We start from the raw sequence: 26,477 nt of genomic DNA on the forward strand, positions 1-26,477 counted from the left end.
TCGGCTATAGAAGGTTGTAGCGTAGCTTCTGCATGTCATAGAGACAAACCAAAGATTACCCATATGCATCGGAGTCTCGTCTTTCCCCGACATTTTACAGCTTGTTTCTAGCATAAAGAATTGCGGATTAAAGTGTCCTTATATATCACTTCATATAATCAGGTCCATACACACTTATTTCCAAAATAACAAGCTAACAAGGGGTTAGGCCTATGCTTTTGGCCATGCTTTTTAACAAAAGCCACGATACCCTCACATACCTCCTCATTTCGAGCCCTGGTTTTAACTTAACACTCCACGCTCTTCACTGACACAGATATTTAAGGAGTGTATGGTGACTGAAGGAAATGGCTGACAGTCTGTGGAAAGTAGACTATAATTTCATCTGTCAAACAGGTACCTCTTATTTTTTGAATAAGAGAAATAGTCTTCAACACAAAGCCCTCTCATTCTTAATAGCTTCAAGTCAAATTAAACTGCTGCTGCTTCATGGTAATGTAAGTTACGTAAATAACTTGAATATGGCTTATTGTGAGGTCAAAAACTCTGATAAATAGCTTCATTATGGGCAACAAAACATTTTGTTTTCATTAAAATCAATTCTATCAGTAGCAAGTTCACCTCGAGTCTTCCGTTTCATCTTCATTCTCTCCCTCTCAAACTGAACAGGGCATCAGTAGGCCTAGTCTGCAAGCAGACTAGGCCTACACAGCACAGTCATTTGTTAGGCAGCACAAATAGGTTTACATCAGCAAGAGCAGGACAGGCCGGGGCTCATGATTGGGAGCACCTATCCATTGCAGTGTGTAATGCAGTGAAACCTGGTTTATATACACCACCACAGCAACGTAAAAACTCAGGAAGGAAGTACATTTTCTTAGAAATGCAACTTTGCCCATTTTATTGTGACCACAGTAGTGGCACACATCGAGATAGTAGAATCATTCTGAAAACCTGAGTAATTTGGCATTTAATCGATTACAAATTACCTGACCCTCCCCTGGCCAAAATAAAATAAAATAAAAACCTCCTCCTGACTGAAACTAAAAAAGCATGCCCCTCCCCCATTTTCCTCTGGGTAACAATGTTTTTACAAGGTAGATACAGTGTACTTACAGTGTTTGGCTAGTTCCAATAAGCTCAATAGGTTAACATAAGAATGGTTTGACTTGCTGTTCTATGTGAATTTGACATTTGAAAATGATTTAGTGTAATCCCATGTGCGTTCACTATATGGATTAATATCCTGTATGTGTTTCACAGGGCGAGCCGTGTGTGATGGGCCAGAAACAGATCTATATGAAACGCAGACCAGGAAACTATTGCATGCTGGGAAAAGACTACGCCAAAGTCCTCTCTGCTGAATCGTGTATCTGTCGGGCCCACGACTTTGAATGGTAATTATAGTGTACTAGTAAAATGACTCACATTTGCAGTAAAATAGAACACGTGAAAACATGTATTTTTATCACAAATCTAAACATGAGTAGATCAACAGAAGTTTCAGTGTCCATAAAAGAGAGAGATATTTGTATGATGCTTTGTGTATGTTGTCCCATTTAATTTAATGTATGTTGTATGTTGTCCCATTGGATTTAATACACTATTTCAGGATCCCATTCATTTGGTTTATTTTCGGTGTCAACGCTCCAATTATCAGATATTTTTCGGGGATAATTTGCTCCTAATGTCTGTCTCTCTGCTTAGCTTTTTTTGCGGTGTTTATAATAACGTAGAGAAAATGAGGGGTGTTAATAGGACTGTAGGAGGTTGGTTTTTTTATCTTCAAAAGGCAGGGAAAAGAAAAGCAATGATACATTTTTATATAAATGCCAGCGGTGTCAGGTCAGACAGTATGAGTTTTAATTAGAATCCATTCGTCTCCAATGATAGTTGTTTTTAATTATTTTGGACTGAAATTATTATACGATACATTTCACAAACTTCCTGACCACATGGCATGTCTCTCTCTCTCTCTATCTCTACAGCTGGTGATAGAGACAGTGAAATTCAAAAATAAAAAAACAATATCTTTGAGAAACTTCAATGTGGGGCCAGTTGGACATACTGCCGCGTTCTCTAAAACTACATTGGAGGTGGCTTATGCTAGAGAAACAAATATTAAATTATCTGACAACAGATCTGCTGTACTTTCCTGCAGTCAGCATACCGATTGCAAGATCCCTCAAAACATTGAGACATCTGTGGCATTGTGTTGTGTGACAAAACTGCACATTTTAGAGTGACCTTTAATTGTTCACATCACAAGGTGCACCTGTGTAATTATCGTGCTGTTTAATCATCTTCTTGACATGCCACACCTGTCAGGTGGATGGATTATCTTGGCAGGAGAAAATCTATGCCTATGGAAAATTTCTGGGGATCTTTTATTTCAGCTCATGAAACATGGGACCAACATGTTGTGTTTATGTTTTTGTTCAGTGTATATACATATATATAACACTGTATATATTATATTAATAATAAGTGAGGAGAGATTAGTATTAATACGTAACCAAAACACGCTGGGAGTCTGCATGACTATAATGTACTAAACTGGACACCAGACTTTTCTGTGACTTACTGGAAAGAAATGTAATCTATGCGTTACCAAAGCTGTGACTCAGTGGTGCTGTAATGTCCTTAACTGGACACTGTACCCTCATTGGACTCACTCGGTCCCTTATAAATATTATCCCAACCAACCAAAACACCATAACTTCACTTGACAGCCTGTCAATAAATTGGGGGAGGTTCTAAATCACACTGAGGTCAGACCAGGCCATAGGGAGTCCTAGACGGACCTCAGGCTTTGTTGCTTCCTGTTAGTTCTGGCTAGGTAATTAATTGATAAATCAATGACAGTTTCGTTATTAGAATGGGCACTTGCCTAACCTGCTTTGCCCAGATGTAAATTACTTTGTGATTGGGAGGTAGCTAACGTCAGCCGGTGGAAGTCAGCCATCCCTGACCTGGCTGCCTGTGTTGACATGGAGTCCCCCAAGGCTCAGTCTTCCTACCTCTGCTGATCTGGAGCATTTGTCAACCGCAGCCGAATCAATATATAATAATGATGCGTTGCAATGCAAAATATATCTATTATATGTATTGTGCTGAGGGATAGGAAAGAGAAGCTGTAACCTATAACACAGTAATACTGTACGTCCTTTGGCTCAAAATCATATCAAATTGTATTTATCACATGCTTCGTAAACACCAGGTGTAGACGAACAGTGAAATGCTTACTCACGGGCTCTTCCTAACAATGCAGAGAGAGAAATATAGAAAAGTAATAATAAATACATAGAACAGCGATAACTTGGATATATACACGGGTTCCAGTACCGAGTTGACGTGCAGATGTATGAGGTAATTGAGGTAGATATGTACATATACATTAGGTACAGGTAAAGTGTTGATATTGATCACATTCTGTATGTGATTTGTTATAGTGATTATGGCTATGAACGGCGTAGAGAAGGGAACTGTCTACCAGCGTTCTGGTTCAACCCAGCTGTTGTCTCAAGGAGCTGCAGCCAAGGACAGAAGTACCTCAACAGCACAGGGTGAGTTACACATAGGGCCACTACTTTGTAGCGTTTCTATGTTGTCTATTTTAAGTGAAGGCAACCCTTTTGTATATTTCTGTTCAATGGGAGGCCATACATTATCGCTCTGATGTTTTCCATTTCATTTTGTAAAACATTATGATGGTCATAATATGGTCCATGTTAAAAATCCTGAATATGTATCACACATTACAAAAGATAAGTAAAAACTTACAGTGGCTACAGTATCTCTCTGTATAGGTTGGCCAATGCTTCTTCATCTTCCCATCTTCCCACTGTAATGAAACACTGTCAGGGTGTCACACCCTCTGGCACGGCTCCTAGTGTGAATAGTGATATTGGCTATTTAGGCCTGAGTCATTCACCAGACAGTAGATCTATACTGAGTGACATAGTGTACTTCTGAGAGCTGCAAAGCACTGTCAGGAGTCATAGGACACAGATTAGGACGCCTCAGGACTTTGGAAGTCTGAGGAGAACGGTTCATCCTTCATTTATGCATCCGCCTCCCCAAGGTTAAAAGTCAAGTTTTGTCTAGGAGTTAGAAAACATGTTGGAGTTTTGTCAATTTGGCCAACAACTACTGTACGTCTTGTGTCAGACATTAACTTTCAGGGTTAAAAGTACTTTTTAAATTAGTAATTACTAAGCATTTTTAAGTTTAGTCAAAGAATAGCAAGTCTTGTTCTCTAGCTCTCTCTCTTCCACAATCACTTTGAGGTTAAAAATAAAATTTTTGCAATTTCCTGTCAAACTTAATTGATGAACGTGAGCAATACCTTAGCTTTGTTAACTAGTAGTGTCATGAAGCCATAACCTCACTAAACCATACTGAACATGTACTAACTAATTTATATGGCATCTTCTTAATTAAGGTACCGAAAAGTGGTGTCCAACAACTGCGTCAAGGGAGTCAAGGACATGTACACACCCAGGAAGCAGATGTGTCCCAACAGGGCTCCAAAAGGCCTTTCTCTCTCCACCAGAGAGGGCAAGCTTACTGCCGACCTGCACACCAACATCACCTTCCTAGTGCATCTGGATGAGGTAGGGCTGGGCCAAAAGCCAAAATGGCTTCCTTTTTGTATATAATTATTCTGTGCCTAGGAGCCCAAATGGACGACTTTGTATACATTACTGTTATAAGTTGCATTGATTTTTATCTTAAGTAAAATGGAATGAAAAGTCGGTGTTTTGTTTTGTTATACATGGTTGTAAAAGTAGTACTAGTATGTGGTGTAAAACTCACTCACTGTAGGCGTGTTACTGAGTGAAATATGGATGTTTTTCCAGACATACGCTTGAAATTATTTCCTTGTTATGTTATCCCATATACACCAACTGCTGAAAGTTTAATTGTAACTTGCAACACAACATCCCCCACACACAGCTACAGGACCCAAGCCCTAAGCTGAGAGACAGAGTAAGAGATAAAGACCTAAGAGATAGAGGCACCCCTGGAGACCCTGTTATAGAGTGAGACTCAGAGTAGCCTCCTTCTAGGGCCAGGGCCTTGTCTCGCTCCCCTCACTCCCTAGACACTGTTCAATCACCTCACATTAAATTCAGGTGGAAGAGGTGCGGAGGCGCTCTGCTCGGTGCGGCGGTGCTTTCCCCCTGCACTGCAGATAAGAAGTGTCTGTACCACGAGGTCTCTCCCGGGCCCAGCTGTCATATTACAGTGTGATGAGTTGAGGAAATTAGGATATATTTATTTCATTAAGAGAGGCCTCCTCTGATTAGAGAGATATGCCATGTGGTCAAAAAGTTTGTGAAATGTATTTTATAATGATTTCAGTCCCAAAATAATAAAAAACAACTATCACAAGAGACTAATGGAGGTGAAGAATCTTCATGGCATTGGGTTTTATTTATATTCATGAAGCCCAAGATGGCAGTATTTCTTGGGGAGAGCAAATGGGCCTAAATATGTAATGTGTGGTAATGCTAGTAGTAGTGAACATGGCAGTTGAGAAAAAGAAAAAGAAAAAAGGAGAGAGGGAGGTGGAAGAAAGTTTGATGTTTTAAGAGAGGGATGGGATCTGCAGTGTCACACGTCAAGTTTTCATTATCACAAAGTGACCTTAGTGTCATGTGTACTCCAACCAGATTTACTGTGCATTAGCTACATTATAGCATGTCATGTGTACACCAACCAGATTTACTGAACATTAGCTACATTATAGCATGTCATGTGTACACCAACCAGATTTACTGTGCATTAGCTACATTATAGCATGTCATGTGTACTCCAACCAGATTTACTGTACATTAGCTACATTATAGCATGTCATGTGTACTCCAACCAGATTTACTGTACATTAGCTACATTATAGCATGTCATGTGTACACCAACCAGATTTACTGTGCATTAGCTACATTATAGCATGTCATGTGTACTCCAACCAGATTTACTGTACATTAGCTACATTATAGCATGTCATGTGTACACCAACCAGATTTACTGTGCATTAGCTACATTATAGCATGTCATGTGTACTCCAACCAGATTTACTGTACATTAGCTACATTATAGCATGTCATGTGTACACCAACCAGATTTACTGTGCATTAGCTACATTATAGCATGTCATGTGTACACCAACCAGATTTACTGTGCATTAGCTACATTATAGCATGTCATGTGTACACCAACCAGACTAATGGAATAGTCCCAAAAGTGCAAATCAGTCCATCTAGCTCTCCAGGCAGGCTCAATCAAACACTCAAAGCATTTTAAAGAAAGGAACAACGATTTGAACCCAGGTATGACACACCATCAGCACGACAGCACTGACATCACACCATTTATACCATCCTTTGTGTGTTGACATTCACCTGAACAAGAGTACATTACACAGTCCTACTGTGTCTGGACCTGAACTAACAAAACCCCTCATTGTCAACCAGCACTGCTGTCCAGACCATGATGCTTACCCTATTATGCATTTTGGATTTTGAGGCCCTCTGAGTCACACACGGAGCCACGGACACAAAGCTTGACATTTAGCCAGCATGCCAGCATCAGTCTCATGCAGATTAGCTAGCGATCCCAGGACACCTCGATATAGAACTAGAAGTGTCCAGAGAGTGTGGACATCAACAAAAGCCTGAATGACATCGACGCCACTGAAAACCTAAGTGCCATTGCGAGTGAGATTTTGGCAAAGGATTGTGGGCCATTACAGTTCCACACAATAGCCGCCGACGTTATCCCTTTTCTTCCATTCTATTCTGCCTTTCTTTATTCGGCTTATTCATAGTTTATAGTTTTCAGTGTACAATGGCGTGAAATATACCCCCAGAAGCCTTCTCGTGTTTTTATACTCTGCTGTGCTTGAAAAGAAGCAAAACATATAGTGAATAAAATGAAAGAGAGAGAGAGAGCGAGAGACACAGACACACAAACCTCATTAGGTGTAACAGGCATACACACTGCTCTCATTGTGCAACCCTAATGTTTGGGTTAGTGTTGACTGCTTGTGTCTGTGTTTGAATGTAGCCCAGCAGTCTGTTGACTAGTATACCTGCCACCCTACTCTCTCTTGATTACTACACTACCTTGACCTTCCTGTGGTTCTCTCTCCCTCCATCACACACATGTATGCACACACACACTCACACCACAGGGACTCATGTCAGACTCAGGATGCATGCTGATGTAGAGGTGTCAAAACACAATCTGTTGGACTTCTGACAAAAACAGACAAAGATGCCCTGCCTGTGCTCATGCATGCTTAGTGCTGATTACTGAATGGTACTGTAGTTTTGAGTTATTGTATAGAACCCCATTTTTTTTAAAAACCTTTAATCTTTATTTAACTAGGCAGGTTGGTTTTAAGAACAAATTGTTATTTACAAGGACGGCCTACCAAGGAATAGTGGGTTAACTGCCTTGTTCAGGGGCAAAACAACAGATTTTTTTCTTTGTCTGCTCGGGGATTGAATCCAGCAACCTTTTGGTTACTGGCCCAACGCTCCAACCACTTGGCTACCTGCCACAAATAATGATATGTATTTAAGTCTATAATAAACACAAGTACAAGCATCTAGCCTGGCTCTCAAATACAATGGAATTGTTATATATATATATATATATATATTTATATATTTTTTTTTTATATAACTAACTTAATTTTTTAATTTTGTCGTATTTGTGTCTTTTTTCATTCTTTCTTTCTTCATCTTGACTTGTTTTCCAGGGTGACTCAATGAGAACCAACATCCAACTGGATTTCGGAGATGGCACGGCAGTCTCCTACTCCAACCTGAGCTGGATCGAAGAGGGGATCAGACACGTTTACAAGACGGCTGGGATATTCCGTGTCTCGGCCTTGGCGGAGAACACCCTGGGATTTGATACTACCACCTTGTACCTCCATGTTACGTGTACGTCACCTCTATACATTCATCTATTTTGTCAGGGATATTCAATTCCCGCCATTGAGGAATGAAGTACTTCTGGTTTTAGTTTATACTGTACCTGGTAGATAATTGGTCAGTTATTGTGACACCGGCCATTGATTGACCAGAGTGGTCACTCATCTGGTAACCCTGCTCTGAATCAGTCCCTGATTGGAGGGAAAGGATAGAAAACAATAGTGCTGTGGTTCTCAAGGATCATAATTGAATATCGCTGCCTAATATTTATCTGTAAATAACCACCTTACTAAATATACAGCAGTGTACAATGGAGACAGTTAAAGACAAAGTACCAGAATGCTCTGCACGTAGTACAGCACAATGATGCTCACTCTCTCTTTTCATCTTGTAATGAACCACCCAGACAAACGTCAACCCAGTCAAGTAAATAATCGTGACAAATATAACATGCTCATGTCTAAAAGGCGTCAAGAATTATCCAGCTCTTTGAAGTGCTGTGTTTGAATTGCCACCCCGTCTCCTGACTTGAAAAGTGAGGCTTTAGTCAATTACTGGTGCCATTTAAGTGCTGTCTCTGGTCGCCACGACACTTTCAATCAGTGTACTTTGATATTTTTGACGTCATTGATTCTGCTGGTGTTTTTTTCTCCATGGTTTGGTACAAATTATTATACTTCAAAAAAAGTTGTACCCCTTTTTCTCCCCAATGTCGTGATATCCAATTGGTAGTTGCAGTCTCGCCACATCATTGGAACTCCCGTACCGACTCTGGAGAGGCGATGGTCGAGATCCGTACGTTCTTCAAAATAATACCCTGCCAAGCCGCACTGCTTCTTGACACACTGCTTGCTTAACCCGGAAGCCAGCCGCACCAATGTGTCGGAGGAAACAACGTCCACCAGGTGACCGCAATCAGATTGCAGGCGCCCGGTCCGCCACAAGGAGTCTCTAGAGCGCGATTGGACAAGGACCTTGTCCAAACCTTCCCCTAACCCGGATGATTGTGCACCACCTCATGGGTCTCCCGGAACCGGCCGGCTGTGACAAAGCCTGGGATTGAATACGGGTCTGTATTGACGCATCAAGCACTGTGGTGCAGTGCCTCAGACCTCTGCACTCGGGGGGCTGTTTGGCACATTTTGAGGTAATTTACAGGGGAGAGAGAGTGCAGATGATGCTTTAATCAATGTGCCAATCACGATGCCCCCACAATTTTCAAATTGGAATATTTTTAACACCCGACACAGATTAGGGAGCCTGACCAAATGCCTCACATCACACACACAACACACACACGTGCATATCTGCATAGACACAAACCTAAAAGATGGAGACACACAGATACGCACACTTTCTTTCTCTGTCACACACATCATAAACATACACAGACACTAACACTCACACATGCATACACTGCATGCGTTTGAAAGCTAGGATAAAGATTAGTCTCAGTTAAAAAGGATAACAGAAGTTAACAGAAGCCCAGGTGGAGACGTACAAGCCTGAACGCCGAGTCACACCACTGTCAGCCGGAATAATACTGTTAAAATACAGTGTTATATCTTTCCGCTATAGGAACCTTCACCACTTAGATCACGGTAATGCCACGTACACCCACGTCAGCTCCTATTGCGGTCTCTGCATTGCAGACCACAGTATTACTCACAAGGTATCACCTCAAAAACATGATAATGCCAACGTGTTTTAAGTCGAGAATAAATCTTGTTCTTCAACTAAATTCCATCAAAACCATAAAACATTATGACAGTTATGATAATTGTTGAGGAAGATTTCATTCACCTTCCCTTTTCAGCTAAAGTAGTCTCACTGAGAAGAAGATCCCACACACCACCCCAGTGATAATGATAGTGATACTGGCAAGCTCAGTGTGAGAGATCTTCTTTTCTCTAATTCTTAATTTAAGAAGGTTGCTATTTCTTTTTTCCCACGCACCTGTAAAATTAATCTCTGGATGTGCCGGTGCTTTTCATATTTAAACCAAAAAAGTATCTAAAAATAATATTTCCATGTGCGAATGCTTTTCCTATTGTAAAATAGGCAGTGTCAAGCAATGTCCTTGTAATTACAATCATATATGGATTCTGAATCATTCAATACTGAGTCTGAATCATCCAATATGGAGTCTGAATCATCCAATACTCACTCTGAATTGTCCAATACTGAGTCTGAATCATCCAATGCTGAGTCTGAATCATCCAATACTGAGTCTGAATCATCCAATACTGAGTCTGAATCATCCAATGCTGAATATGAATCGTCCAATACTGAATATGAATCATCCTCTGTGTTTGTATCAGGTCCTGTGGAACATGTCCAATTGCTGGCTCCATTTGTGGCCATCAAGAACAAGGAAGTAAACCTAACAGCAGTGGTGTGGCCCATCCACTCCAGGACCGTCACCTACTTCTGGTGGCTGGGGAACAACACTGAGGTAAATTAGACTTAAAACACTTGGTGTACAGAGAAGAGGGCCTAGAACCGAGCTCTGTGGGACTCCAGTGTTGTGTATAGTATACAGTATATGTGGGTTACCAACTATACAACTTTTTTGACACTATTCAAAAGGGGTCTTACCCTATAATGCCATATACTGTACATGTACTGCAGTTGTGGCTGGTGTCACTGTAACTAAATCAGAAGACAGGCTTATTGTAATGGCTGAAACAGAAACCAATGGAACAGCATCGAACACATCAAAGACCTGGTTTTCATTTCAGTTCCATTCCATTTCAGCCATTATTATGAGCTTTCCTCCCTTCAGTAGCCTCCACTGATGTATATATGGGTTATACATGATGTCTATGGTATTAAATACATTGACCTCTTCTATTAATGAAGACGACTATGATAGAGGTGAAGCAGTCTCTGATCTTATATTTTGTCAGACAGCTTATTAGTATGTCATAAGTTATAACCTTAGCTGCATTGGTTCCAGGTATTATGGGGAGGTAGGGTTTTATCTGTTTTGTAGGGTTTTATTCAAGTCAGATGCTCCGACTACTCTAAGTGAGAAGTTGTTATCATCTGGAATGGATTTCTTTCATGTTTTGGGGTTTTAGCCGCAAGGTTTTAAAGGTTTAAAGGTTTTAGGTGAAGGGATTATGACATGATCAAAGTGTGATCATCCATTTTGTCCATGTTCCCTCTTCCTCCAGCCGGTGATCAGCTTAGACGGGAGCATCTCGTACACCTTCACCAGCGAGGGAATGAACACGGTTACGGTCCAAGTGTCTTCAGCCAACGCCATACTGCAAGACACCAAGATTATAGCAGTCCAAGGTTCTCTCTCTCTCTCTCTCTCTCTCTCTGATCACCCTAATCAAATTATTCTACTTAATGTAATGCTAATTAGCACATCTAGCAGGCATCTCACTTGGTATGCAACTTTTGAGTGTACTTTACATTTGAATATGTCAGGATATATGCGAAAGGGTACATTACCCCAATTATCTAAGAAATCACTTAGCAAGCAATCATCTCCTCTTGTCAAACCATGATCACATGCATACTGTGCCCACACACTCACACACACCAACATCCCTGTCAGCTTTCCCACCCATCAGAAGACAGTTAGAGGAGGGACACAACCAGAACAAAGGACAGTGGGGAATGAAGAGGATACCTTGAGAATAATGCACCTAGATCAGGGGCTGAATTAACAGTCTGTTTCTGTTTCTCCCCTGGGTCTCTCTCTCTCTCTCTTTCTGACAGAGTTCTTCAAATCTCTGCTTTTATCTTTCTCCCCTAATCTGGACGAGTACAACCCTGATGTCCCCGAGTGGAGACAGGATGTGGGGAGAGTCATTAAGAAGGCTCTGCTCCAAGTAAGCGTGAATTCCTTCCTCTCTCGTTCTCCCTCTCTCTGGTCTCTTTCTATCCACTCAGACGCTTTGGCGTTTGCCCTCGGGCTGTCCTGTGATTCGTTATCACACAGGTGCGAGAGGCTCGGCATCTTCTTCCCCCCTCGAGGCAGCTTGATGAGCCCTAACAACTTATTTTCAGAAGTCGGAGCAATGAAATGCGTTCTTCTGAATTAGCCTGGAATGAAGGAGATCTTAGGCATTACTATGACACTGGATGTGCATAGTCTCTGCGGAGGAGAGCTAGAGCTGATATGTCATAGTTAAGTGTGTTACTCTTCCACTTCGTGTGTTGGTTTAGGCCTATAGTGTGAGACTTGTGGTCTCTCTGTGTTTTCACCATCTCCACAGTTGATTTGATATGAGAGGCGCCTCAGGCGAGCTAGGCTGAGAGCCAGTGGAGGGAGCTACTGTGATATGGGTCAAAGTGAGGCTTCGTGAGGGATAAAGTGCACTTTGTCACCTGGGAGTCACATAGTATGTTCATGGCAGTATAGTATAGCACCAGCCAATTGAATTGTGTTGAACTGAGGGGCTCACTCAGATATAGAAAGCTTGAGCTATTAATTGCTTTGCCTCAATAGACTGTTACAGCACCTCTTTTCATACAAAACGTTTTGTTATACAACCTTTTGGGACCTACATGCATTATACGGTATCTATTGAGTTTATGAACACTAGTTCATGTGTCATATGCTCCTCCATATACAGTAATCCTATCAAACCATCCCTCCTTTCATCTCTTTCACCCTTTCTCTAAACGGAAATCATATTAAGGCCTATTCATCCATGTACTGCTAGAGTTGACTTAGGGTTCATAGTCTAGATATTGTGCAACAATCGCCATACAAAGTGTTATTAGAATTTTTCTCTTCATTTCTCTTTTGGTTTTCTGCGGTTCACGTTCAGTTCACCTTCAAGATGAAACATATTCCATCGTGTCAAAGTAAACAACTCCCCACAATAAAGCAAAGATCGCTGCAAAACCGCAATTAATGTCAGGGTCCATTAAACTGCAGTGTTGCCGTACTACGGTACAGCTCTATGGCTGACAATAGTGAGAGCAAGGCAGGGCTTTTGCTCCTCAGCTGATTTCAACCCACGGCTTATTAATCGAGGTTTGAATAGGGAGTTCAGTAATATCCCCCCCTGGTTTCACCACCACTTGTTAATTCACCACTTAGTGGGGTGCAAGAGGTGAACATGTTCTCTTTTTTCCCTAAGAGAGTGCACTTCTTCTGGACATCCCTTTCTCGCTCTCACCCCCCCCCCCCCCCCCCCCCCCTCCTTCATTTCCTGGGTAACGACTGTACTTTACTTCACAGAATAAAATCATAGTTATAGGTGAATCATCATAACCTATTTATAACAACATTGTTGGAAATAATGCAATATGGAAGGAGTTAAGATAGAATAACCCAGTATTGTCAAGTTCACGACGAATGAAAAACAGAATCCCAATCATGGTGTGTTTACAATAGTAATTAATAATTGACCACTGTTTCATCTTATTTATTTAGCTTTACATACAGTAAGATTGTGTGGAAGCCACTCCAAAAGTGTTTGCTGTTAATTAAATTATATCAAGACACAATTCTGAAGAGGTGGTTTTACAACCATATTTGGGCTTGGACAAAGTTTCCTCCAAAACACTCACTCATTTGACTGTCTGACTCACCTTCTCTCCTCCCTTAACGCAGATCAGATTTTTCACTCCAGCCAATGAGTTTGGGGGCACAAAATGCCAGCGCTACCCAAGTACACAGAGCCAGATGAGTTTTTAGACTAATGAGTGATCGCAAAGAGAACAAATGCAAGCTGAGTGTATTGATTTTTACAGGGGCTGTTGCATCATATCCCCTTCCCTCTACCATTCATACTATACCTCTTTCCCCTTATTGCAAGTCATTCCTTTCCTCTTTATTTGTCCACTACTTTGCTACTTAAATTGTGATTTTATTAAGGCTTGATAATTGATGTGCTTCAAATGTATGTGACTTGCCGACTACGCCACTCCTTTGTCCGCCGATAAGCCCATAGAGTACCCATAAAAACATTAGTGGCTTTTAAAATGGACACTGATTGCTGGTTGGAACCTGTGCCTCGCTGGTAAATCCAAAGTGGATAAAGGACATTCTAAAGATAAATATTTAGTTGTAGCTATTTTGAAGGCATGGTTGTTTGGCAAGGACGTACATTTCCCATCAAAAAATAAATACACTTTTGCGAAAACATGGAGTTTGAGATTGGATTGAAAAAAGGATAACACTTTATTTGACTCCTAGGGTCATAACACATTAGGACACAGTCATAACCATGTCATAGTAGGTCATAACAGCTGAAACAACTTGTCATAAACTGTCATTATATGGTCATAACATTATCATGGCACATATATTTAGCCTGTTGTGACATATTGTGTTATTTTATGGCTGGTTATGAGACCTACATAAGAGTGTCAAAACCCGCAAAACCTACCACACAAGGCAAACCGTTCCATTACACCGTTGCCTACTTGTCAACAGTAGGTTTATGTTCTATTACATTTTCTAAAATGTACCATATTACATTGCAAACACACATTGATGTCAGACATGTACCTACCCCAATGCTCTGTTGCTCATGACTAGGATGAATGCAGGAGCAGGACAAGACACCATATTTTTGACTGATGACCAACAAAAGGGCATGTATGTGATAGACCTATCTGGCTAATATGATTATGATGATCATAATGCTTCTTAACAGTGTCATGAAGTGTATTAGTCCAAGTAAAATAACACAGGATGTTCATAATGCTTCTGGACAGTGTCACAAAGTGTATTTTCTTAGTACAAGTAAAGTGACACAGGATGTTCATAATGCTTCATGACAATGCATATTTTTCACAAGTTATTCAAAATTTGAGGAAAAAAATATATGACTGTAAAGAATTCATCACAACAACAACAAATGACTTAACTATAAATTGTATTATTAAGTTCCAATAACTGGTAACGCTACATATACATCTTTAGAATGTTGTGAACAAGCAAACTTTGATTCCAAAATATGGAAAAAAAGTTGTTGTTGTAAGGGTAATAATATAAGCCAGATACGCATATCGCATACATGACTGTCAGTCATAAGTTCCAAAGAGGGTGTTTGTCCTTCTCCTGCATTCATCCCAGTCATCAGCAAAATAACGTTGGGCTAGGCACATGTTTGACATCAATGTGGGCACAATTACAATGGTAGAAAAATGTTATATAGCATACTATCTACAAGTAGAATGGATTGGTTTGCCTTGTGTGGCAGGTTTTGTGGGCTTTAACACTCTTACATAGATGTCATAACCAGCCATAAAATATTGTAATATACAGTACCAGTCAAAAATTTGGACACCCCTACTCATTCAAGAGTTTTTCTTTATTTGTACTATTTTATACATTGTAGAATAATAGTGAAGATATCAAAACTATGAAATAACACATATGGAATCATGTAGTAACCAAAAAAGTGTTTAAACAAATAAACAAATATTTTATATATGAGATTTTTTAAAGTAGTCAACCTTCGCCGTGATGACAGGGCTATTTTCTGTACACCACCCCTCCCTTGTCACAACACAACAGATTGGCTCAAACACATTAACTTTTAACAAGGCATTTAACCTCATGAAGCCGGTTGAGAGAATGCCAAGAGTGTGCGAAGCTGTCATCAAGGCAAAGGGTGGCTACTTTGAGGAATATAAATCAAATCAAATTTTGTTTGTCACATACACATGGTTAGCAGATGTTAATGCAAGTGTAGCGAAATGCTTGTGCTTCTAGTTCCGACAATGCAGAAATAACCAACAAGTAATCTAGCTAACAATTCCAAAACTACTACCTTATAGACACAAGTGTAAGGGGATAAAGAATATGTACATAAAGATATATGAATGAGTGATGGTACAGAGCGGCATAGGCAAGATACAGTAGATGGTATTGAGTACAGTATATACATATTAGATGAGTATGTAAACAAAGTGGCATAGTTAAAGTGGCTAGTGATACATGTATTACATAAAGATGCAGCAGATGATATAGAGTACAGTATACACGTATACATATGAGATGAATAATGTAGGGTATGTAAACATTATATTAGGTAGCATTGTTTAAAGTTTAAAGTGGCTAGTGATATATTTTACATCAATTCCCATTATTAAAGTGGCTGGAGTTAAGTCAGTGCGTTGGCAGCAGCCACTCAATGTTAGTGGTGGCTATTTAACAGTCTGATGGCCTTTAGATAGAAGCTGTTTTTCAGTCTCTCGGTCCCAGCTTTGATGCACCTGTACTGACCTCGCCTTCTGGATGATAGCGGGGTGAACAGGCAGTGGCTCGGGTGGTTGTTGTCCTTGATGATCTTTATGGCCTTCCTGTGACATCGGGTGGTGTAGGTGTCCTGGAGGGCAGGTAGTTTGCCCCCGGTGATGCGTTGTGCAGACCTCACTACCCTCTGGAGAGCCTTACGGTTGTGGGCGGAGCAGTTGCCGTACCAGGCGGTGATACAGCCCGACAGGATGCTCTCGATTGTGCATCTGTAGACGTTTGTGAGTGCTTTTGGTGACAAGCCAAATTTCTTCAGCCTCCTGAGGTTGAAGAGGCGCTGCTGCGCCTTTTTCACGATGCTGTCTGCATGGGTGGACCAATTTAGTTTGTCTGTGATGTGTACGCCGAGGAACTTAAAACTTACTACCCTCTCCACTACTGTTCCATCGATGTGGATAGGGGGGTGTTCCCTCTGCTGTTTCCTGAAGTCCACAATCATCTCCTTAGTTTTGTTGACGTTGAGTGTGAGGTTATTTTCCTGACACCACACTCCGAGGGCCCTCACCTCCTCCCTGTAGGCCGTCTCGTCGTTGTTGGTAATCAAGCCTACCACTGTTGTGTCGTCCGCAAACAAATCACAAATATATTTTGATTTGTTTAACGCTTTTTTGGTTACTACATAATTCCATATGTGTTATTTGATAGTTTGGAGGTATTCACTATTGTTCAAAAATGTACTGTAGAAAATAGTCAAAATAAAGAAAAACCCTTGAATGAGTAGGCGTGTCCAACCTTTTGAACAGTACTGTACAGTATGTCACAACACGTCTAAATATATGTGTCATGACAGTGTTACGGCAATGTTATGACAGGTTATGTCAACTTTTGACATATTATGACATGGTTATAACCGTGTCATAACGTGATATGATGCTAGGTGTTAAATGAATAAAGCGTTGTATTGGTTATTAACACATGTTGGTCAAGCCCAAAGCTATTTCATTGTCCCCTCCCTCTACTTTGATTTCAAACATGTTAAATATGTATATAATCTAAGGGCAGTGTTTTTGACTGTAGACTAAGAATACCATACAAGTATGAACTTATTGTAACAGTACTGTCCATTGTCAACAGGTGTCAGACTTTCCAGAGGATCAGCTGTTGGTTGCAGTGTTTCCAGGTGTGCCAACGGCTGCTGAGCTCTTCCTGTTACCACACAAGAACCAATCAGAGGGCAGGAAAAAGAGCGAGGAGGAGCTAGAGCAGGTATGGGATAGTTAGATTGGACACTGACATTTTGAGTGTTATTGTAATTCTGTCATGGCATGTATGACAAATAGTTTCCAATCCTTCACACCAATTCACACAATAGGATAAATGCATTGTCATGGCTGAAATGACACACACACACGCATTAATTATATGCGCCGAGTCCGACAATTGAACCAACGTGCAGCAAATATTATTAAAAGTGTGACAATTGTTTGACTAAATGATGCTTCGTTCATCTCCTTCAACAGATCTCTGAGATACTTGCTAGCGCTCTGAACCAGAATCTGGTGGAGTTTGAGCTAAAGCCAGGAGCAAGAGTAATTGTTTACATCACACAGCTAACTTTGGGTAAGGAAAGAAGTTAGTATCAAGATAATTACATAAATGAACTGTATGTACTGGCACGAGAAATCATTATTTTCTCTACATGTTGTTGTTTTTTTTAGCTGTGCTTGTTTCTTTTTGTGATGTCATAAATGCAATGTCATTTACTGGCGCTAACGTCTTCATATTTGTGTAGCATAAACCAAACACATTTTTTTTGGTTCTGGATTTAAAATGCCTTATATGTTTGTCACAATATTGGGTGTATGAAGATTGGAGGAGGATGTGGGAGGAAAGGGAGGATGGATTTTATTTGAAGTGGAACTCCTTGAGGCAATTGATGTTTTATATCTGCCATCAAGACGACCCAAACATCTGTTCACTGTCTTTTACAGCCATCCAGCCACAAAATGAGTGTTGCACTGAGTATAATTATGTTGATTGTTTAGTCCTTGAGAAAAGGACAAAAAAAAGAGAAGTTTGGTTATAAATGCATGCGGAATTCAGAATCGCTTAAAAAAATAATCAACAACATTACACCAGTTTGAGTATTGGCTCAGAATGAGACAAACAAATAACTACTCTTGGCTGCAATTAAAATGCTTTGCCAGCGTCCACCCCAAAACAACACAAATCCTCTTTCACATTGGAAAAGATTCTCAGTTGAAAGTATTGGAATGGATACAGAGCAGTAGTCCAGCCTTCTACTACAGTATATACTGTACATCTACAACACCACACTCACTACACCAGCTGGAGCTGGCTTCTTATGTTAGAGTTGAAAGTGCCCTTACGGAAAAACCACATGATTTCACATGTGGAAAATCACATAATTTCACATAAAATGTAACTTTTTGGAACTCTTCACGGTTTTTCTTTCTGTAATGGTGGGGGTGGGGGTTGGAAAGGGGATTGCCAGGTTTGACAGGTCTAATAGTACATATTTTGATAGTTCTATTAGCCAAGTAATCCCAGTCAGAACACATAGGCTTGAGCTGGCCGACTGTGGCTTAAAGGGCTAGGTATACAGAAGCAGGTCTGCGGGTGCTGGACCATAACGTGTGCGTGTGTGTGTGTTTGTGTGTCAAGGGTGTGTAATACCACAGAGAGAGGTGTTAAATAGTATAATCAGCACCACATACCCCCAGTTTATTCCACAGTAAGTGTTGCACTTTATTTGTGACAGTTATTGATGTAAAAGGCTCGATTTAAACACAACTTAGCATTTACCTCTGAATATGAATGTTGCTATGCTTGTTTAAAGCAGATGGCTTTTAGTTGGAGAAAAGGCAACCATTGAGAAATAGTAATTACACGCTATCACAGCCTGGGACATTAAAAATGCACTATTGTTGCCTTGGATCGACCCATAATACATAGCCAGATTTATTTACTTGAATCAACAAATGGATTAGTGAAGCATATGCATTGACTGTATGTATCCCTACTGTAGCAGACTGTTGTGATGCAAAATATACATCTCAACTGTACCACCATTATTGTTATTAGTGGCAATGAAGCAAGATCATCTCCAAGGCGTTCCCAGATTAGCCTTTATTGTGTTGCTCTGTTCTTGTTATGTTTAATGATTGTCTTCCTCTACCCTCTGTTACAGCACCCTTGGTGGATTCCATGCCGAGACACAGCAGTTCAGCCATGCTGATGCTCCTATCAGTAGTATTCCTGGGTTTAGCAGTGTTTCTCATCTACAAATTCAAGAGGTATATACTGTACTGTGTGATTATATATTTGAACACTGTATCCCAGCACTGCTCTCATCACCTGTCAACGTCATTAATAATGCATATTAGAATAATATGCTAGATTGGTAGGGCCTGCATCAATAATGAACTGAAGACGTTCCTTTGAAATAACTTTTCAAATTTCCTTTATACTGTAGATGTAGTAAACAGATTTAGAGTGATTTGGATGCATGAGGCACGTGTTGGAATCAGTGATGTTATGTTAATAAAACTATCATTCAGTTGCTTAATATGCTGTTGCCATACTTTGGCTGTTAGTAGCTGAATTATTAAAATGGTGAAAAAGTCTGTGTAAAATGCATCAATTATGGATATTGAAATTCCCGGATGAATCTAAAGAAGAAGCAGATTTATTGAGATGTCACACCCGACAAAGCAAAACAATTAAGTAACAAAATGACTTGGAATTTGAAATAAATTGAAGTACAAGTGGATGAAACAAATTTCTAATCATAAATGGAAAATATTTTTCTGAGATTATGCAAAATGTATGTACACTACCGTTCAAAAGTTTGGGGGTCACATAGAAATGTCCTCAACTAGTCTAAAGAAGGACAGTTTTAGTGCTTCTTTAATCAGGACAACAGTTTTCAGCTGTGCTAACATAATTCAAAAGGGTTTTCTAATGATCAATTAGCCTTTTAAAATGATAAACTTGGATTAGCAAACACAACCTGCCATTGGAACACAGGAATGATGGTTGCTGATAATGGGCCTCTGTACGCCCAAGTCAGCTGTTTCCAGCCATGTCTACACTGTAATTCCGATCAATTTGATGTTATTTTAAATGGACACATTTTTTTTTTTGCTTTTCTTTCTAAAACAAGGACATTTCTAAGTGACCCCAAACTTTTGAATGGTAGTGTATATACATTAGGAGTACAGTCTTATATCGCTAAATTGATGTCATATGGACATTTAATGATGTATAGATTAAGAATGTCTTAGTTAGATATCTAGTGGCGTCATGATAATAGGGGGATTAGTATAGTTTTGTCAACATACCAACTCTGAACAAAAAGTGTAATATATGTATTTGAGAAATGCTGCCAAAGGGATGGATCCTCATTAAATAGTCATTCCCTATTGTAACATGGCTGATGTCTGTCTACATTTACCAATCTGTAGAAAAATCCCCTGGATTAACATATACGCGGAGGTGAACCAGGAGAAAGAGCAGGAGATGATCGGTTCGGTCAGCCAGAGCGACAGCACGCCTAAGATCACCCTCAGTGAGTTCTCTACGGCCAAAGAAGTCATGGAGAAGGAGATGGACGCCAGGGTTAAACGTAAGATACATGGTCTGATAAATCATTTTTTAACAGCAAGTTGCTAATTTGGATGAACTTTGGATGAACTATGAACTTCCAACAATATTTCACAGACATTGTCCAAATTAATTTTATTGGACTAGAACACATACGGGTCAATATCTCCATGTATAAAAATGTTGAGTTTTGACCTGCAGTGTATACAATACATAGTGTTTATAAAGTCTACAGTGTTTCTTTACATGGAATTAACTGGTAAGGAAAGGGAGGAGTAGTGTATCTTCAGAAGAAAACTAGGAAACAAACGAAGCAACATTCTTTCCGCAATATTAAGCTGATCAACCCCTTAAAAAAATGTTAAAAATAAAAAGGAAACAAACGAAACAATGGGTCAGCCACTAATGTCCTACCCGTGAAAAAACAGCTTAAGATCTTTGTAATGAAATTGTAATGACATTGTAATGAAACCCCAGTAATTAACAGGCAGTATCAGTGTCAAAGTAAGTTTGTTTCACAGACATCAAAGCCTCTACTACCAGTGGACTAACCTATGTTGTTCTTATGTGTGTTTTTTCTCTCCCTACCCCAGGGCGAATTGGACATGCCTGCGAGAGCACAAGGGAGATTCCTAACTGTACTAGCGTGTAAAGCCAGGGAAGGAATGCAACACATGTGTACAGACAAAGTATTGCCATTTTGAGGGTTCTCTCTTTTTTGTTTTCTTTTGTAATTTCTCAAACACAACCCCAATGTTAATAGTTTTCTAAGGGCCTGATTTATACTGATGTGCATGGGTGTCTTGCTTGATAGCATCTATGCGGTGAATCTGAAATCCACTCAACGAGACAAGTTTCAATTACAAGTATGAGCTTCTTAGGCCTACTGTTACGCAATTTGGATTAAAAAGAAACGTTACATTTTCAGTCCGTAATTGTCTTATTTCATGGACTTTTATCAAAGCCTTTATCAAAACCTACGAAGAGCGTTATGTACATTTCTTCATGTTTTACTTTTCATGAGGTATAAGAGTTTTTGTCTGTATGGGCCATCATGTCTAGGTCTCCGATCTAACAGGGAATATTATTGAAAATTTACCATATTATCTTTAGATATCAGTTATCACTCTGTATATAATATATGTATGTTTACTTTTCACACGCTTGTAGTAAAAGTACAATGCTAAACACAGGAGATCTAGTCATGGCCTGTCATCAGTTATTAAAAGTGTGTTAAAAAGCAAGATGTTACTTATAGGAAGAGATCAATTTTTTTTTTTATGATGTCCTTGACTTGTGCATGTTATTATTAAGGACGAGATGTATGTGTTGTAGATAAGCAAGTATTGTAAATAGTTATTTTCTATTCATTAAAAGAGCTCAGTCACTTTTACATACAGTATATATACACAGACTTGCATATTCTTAATTTGGTTGATTTATGGCATACAATGTACAAAGGGTTTAACTGTTAAAGATGGGCATCATTTTCTAAATATCAAACCAGGTTAATTAACACAACGCCACCCCTGCTTGAAATGAAGTAAAACACATAATTGGTAGTCATTTTTTACCTGCATCTCAAGGTTAAACTCTTTGTAACAGACGACACTAGCCATAAACATCATGGGATTATTTCTAATGTTTGCCCTTTGAATGTAACGAGAAAAGTGGAATCAACCAATTAAGATCCGTGGATATAATTTGTGTCTGATTCATCAAGATGATCCCACATTGTTGTCGATGTCAAATTGTTATTACTGATGAGTATATTGTACAAGGCCCATCAGCGTGTCAAGGACAAGTATCTTGGGGGTATTTTGCAGTGTATCAAGTCCTTTGCTGGCATCTATTCTTAGAGTGCTCTATCTCTGTAAAGCATATCAACTCTCATAGAGTTTCATGGTAATCTCCTCAAACAATATCTCCATACAAGAAGGGAACAAAACAACTTTGTGTTGACTTTCCATTCATCTGATAAGCTATCTAGAGAAAAAAACTACACAAGTCCCTCAAATTATCCCACTATCAACACATTTCATCAGCTTCATTTAGAAGTTAGAAACTTACTGTTGAGTCAAGTTCCACCACTTAAATTCCCTAGCGTGGTGAAATACACACAATAGTATAAATGCTAGCTAGTAGCTAGTTTCCTCCACTACACTGCTGTGCAATGCAGTCCTCCGAAAGCTGTCATCAGAAAGAGCAGGAGCAGGAGCTTCAGTCAGCCAGCAGCTTGAAGGCACGGACAGGTCCCCTGGCAGCAGGTGTAGCCAGTCTGGCGGTAAGCGGAGATGAGTGGATGATTAAGCAGCGAATTCACCATGCTGAGCTATCCCCAATGTCGTGCCTGGAGTTAGCACATGACGACACACAGAGGCGGGAATGGCGGCGATGTTTAGAGAATGTTGCAGAAGGAAAGTGTTTCCCATGATCGTGTACATAAGTGTGTTCAGTAGTAAAGGAAAGGGGTGGAGCTTCTGTATCTGTAGTCCCTTGTTACATTGTAACGAGAGTGGAGTTACATTTTAATAGGAGTGTTATAGCAGTTGTCAAAGCAAGTTGTTGCAGTAGCGACAATCGAAGGTTGTTATGATGCATGAAACTCCATCCACAGAGGCATTCTTCTTGACAGGACATAACAAAGCAACACTTTGTTTTGTTGAACGATAATTGCATCATCCTCACTCATCTGACTGTCCCTGTTTTGTTTGTTGTTGACAAATCACTTTGATGTTCTCAATGTCACGCTGGCTTTGTTCAAATACTTATTAAAAGAAAACAAGATTAATGTAGTGACAGATAACGGGAATATTAAATTGTTTTTTCTTTGTGCCATCTCTGCCAACACCAGTTCCTAAGGTGACTCCTCCTCTGGTAGACAAAGTTGAGCTAGCTGAGCTAAAAGGTCACTGAGAGTTCATCCACGTGAATAATTCCTTTTATTTCTCCAGAATTTCTTCAGAAGACATTCCTTCGACATGTAAGGCCATTATAGCAGTGGATTACAACCATTCATCCCATGAGCCTCGAAGCTCTTTTTGCCCCTATGAGCTGGAAACATGCGTTGGCATTTTCGCCATGGTTGTTGATCATTCAACAGTGCTAAGTTCTTCAGACATGCTTATATTTTTCTGTACTGCTGCAGGTTTGTAGGGAAAGTGGTGGTAGGTTGTAAGGCAACAAAATAGGAACAATGCTAAGAGGGGTGAATACTTTCGCAAAGGCACTGTAATTGGGTTTTGTTACATTTGTAACAGTTAGTGCGCTTATTTATTGGTGTAGATATTTTATCCTGTGACGTTCGTTGAAAAAACCTTTCTCTTGTGTTCGTTGCTTGACATCAGATTCCATTGAGCTGGTTTGATTAGTTACAAATGTTGAACACCTAATATAAAATAATCTATGATGTCGGAAAGGGAATCAAGATTGTGGGAAAGGGAAATTAAGAATCCTTAGTGTACATAGATGCAGTAATGAGGTCAATGGAACTCAACCAAATTAATGGAAATGTCATGGAAACTCGTAGGGGAAAGATGGCCTGGGGGAAATGTCCTGAAACTCCTCATTGACCCGCAGCAAAATGTGGCTACACTTAGGCTATTGTTTATATGTGTATTTCACACTATGTTGAGGTAGAAATCGGAGTATAATGCATGTATGGATCTCATTGTGACCAATCAACTGCATTACAGTTAAAAACGACTTTGACTACCAGCACAGATTTCTGTATAATAGCTATGCTACCAGCTTATACGAACAGGAGTTAGCATTTAGCAGTCACTTCTTCAAACCTGAAATGGGAAAACTTCTAAAATGTTATGCACACTTTAGTAACCACTTAGTGGGTCTGTTACAATACATCAATCATGACGGATTTGACTATCTACTTTGTTAGGTCAGATTTGTTGAATGTTCGCTAATCTCCGTGGTCTGCGTTCCATTGACCTCTTTACCACATGTATTATGATTCTAAGGGCAGACCATTGTAATACTCTTCATTGCACAAATCCTACAAAATGCATGCATCATCAGTGCTGTTCTGTTTCATCTTAATTTCAATATTTCTACTGTAAAGAAAATGTCATTTTGAAATTGTTTCAAATAAATGTATTTTTCTACATCAACGCATTTCTCTTTGTGTAATGGAATTCTTAAAACTCTGAGAAGGGTAATAGGAGGTGATTTGCACTGCATATTAATCTTACATTCTTATTGCTATATCCGACACGTTACTGTGTGTGTGAGATTGAGTGTGTCTGCATTCTTGTTTCGAACCTCTGTTTATCTCTCTCTCTCACGCATTCGCTGTCTCAACCTCTGAACGCTCGGCTATGAAAAGCCAACTGACATTTACTTCTACGGTTCTGAGCGGTTGCACCGTCTATAAGCACTGTTTATATTATTTGACCCTGCTGGTCATCTATGAACATTTGAACAGCTTGAAGAATGAGACAATACTGTGCAGCTGTATTCATTGACCTGGCCAAGGCTTTCGATTCTGTCAATCACCAAATTCTTATCAGCAGACTCAACAGCCTTGGTTTCTCCAATGACTGCCTCGCCTGGTTCACCAACTACTTCTCAGATAGAGTTCAGTGTGTCAAATTGGAGGGCCTGTTGTCCGGACCGCTGGCAGTCTCTATGGGGGTACTACAGTGTTAAAATCTGGGGCCGACTCTTTTCTCTGTATACATCAATGATGTCGCTCTTGCTGCTGGTGATTCTCTGATTCACCTCTATTGCAGACGACACACTTCTGTATACCTCTGGCCCTTCTTTGGACACTGTGTTAAATAACCTCCAGACGAGCTTCAATGCCATACAACTCTCCTTACGTGGCCTCCAACTGCTCTTAAATGCAAGAAAAACTAAATGCATGCTCTTCAACCAATCGCTGCTCACACCTGCCCACCTGTCCAGCATCACTACTCTGGACGGTTCTGACTTAGAATATGTGGACAACTACAAATACCTAGATGTCTGGTTAGACTGTAAACTCTCCTTCCAGACTCACCTTAAGCATCTCCAATCCAAAATTAAATCTAGAATCTGCTTCCTATTTTGCAACAAAGCATCCTTTCCAGCAACTCATGCTGTCAAACATATCCTCGTAAAACTGACTATCCTGCCGATCCTTGACTTTGGCGATGTCATTTATAAAATAGCCTCCAACACTCTACTCAGCAAATTGGATGCAGTCTATCACAGTGCCATCCATTTTGTCACCAAAGACCCATATACTACTCACCACTGTGACCTGTATGCTCTCGTTGGCTGGCCCTCGCTACATATTTGTCGCCAAACCCACTGGCTCCAGGTCATCTATAAGTCCTTGCTAGGTTAAGCCCCGCCTTATCTCACTGGTCACCATAGCAGCACCCACCCGTAGCACACGCTCCAGCAGGTGTATTTCGCTGGTCACCCCAAAAGCCAATTCCTCCTTTGGCCACCTTTCCTTCCAGTTCTCTGCTGCCAATGATTGGAACGAATTGCAAAAATCACTGAAGCTGGAGACTGATATCGCCCTCACTTACTTTAAGCACCAGCTGTCAGAGAGCAGCTCACAGATCCAACTACCTCATCCCCATGCTGTTGATTTTATTTTTATTTTTGGCTCCTTTGCACCCCAGTATCTTTACTTGCACATCCATCTTCTGCACGTCTATCATTCCAGTGTTTAATTGCTAACTTGAAATTATTTTTCAACTACGGACTGCGGT

The 26,477-nt window shown here is 40.1% G+C and overlaps 1 protein-coding gene across 1 annotated transcript in view; it reads left to right on the forward strand.

Moving 5' to 3' along the window:
* The window catches only part of LOC110485785 (VPS10 domain-containing receptor SorCS3), a 213,159-nt gene extending 188,280 nt beyond the window's left edge, over positions 1-24,879 (forward strand). Inside the window, exons 16-27 of the mRNA XM_021556952.2 lie at positions 1,264-1,397; positions 3,453-3,566; positions 4,445-4,616; positions 7,772-7,958; positions 10,271-10,404; positions 11,129-11,252; positions 11,685-11,797; positions 17,263-17,394; positions 17,649-17,748; positions 19,340-19,445; positions 20,616-20,776; positions 21,348-24,879. Of these exons, the coding sequence (XP_021412627.2) occupies positions 1,264-1,397; positions 3,453-3,566; positions 4,445-4,616; positions 7,772-7,958; positions 10,271-10,404; positions 11,129-11,252; positions 11,685-11,797; positions 17,263-17,394; positions 17,649-17,748; positions 19,340-19,445; positions 20,616-20,776; positions 21,348-21,406 (1,536 nt within the window). The 3' untranslated portion in view covers positions 21,407-24,879. The remainder of the gene's footprint in view (positions 1-1,263; positions 1,398-3,452; positions 3,567-4,444; positions 4,617-7,771; positions 7,959-10,270; positions 10,405-11,128; positions 11,253-11,684; positions 11,798-17,262; positions 17,395-17,648; positions 17,749-19,339; positions 19,446-20,615; positions 20,777-21,347) is intronic.
* The last annotated feature ends 1,598 nt before the right edge of the window (positions 24,880-26,477 follow it).

Source organism: Oncorhynchus mykiss, chromosome 13 (assembly GCF_013265735.2).
Source record: "Oncorhynchus mykiss isolate Arlee chromosome 13, USDA_OmykA_1.1, whole genome shotgun sequence".
Lineage (NCBI taxonomy): Eukaryota > Metazoa > Chordata > Actinopteri > Salmoniformes > Salmonidae > Oncorhynchus > Oncorhynchus mykiss.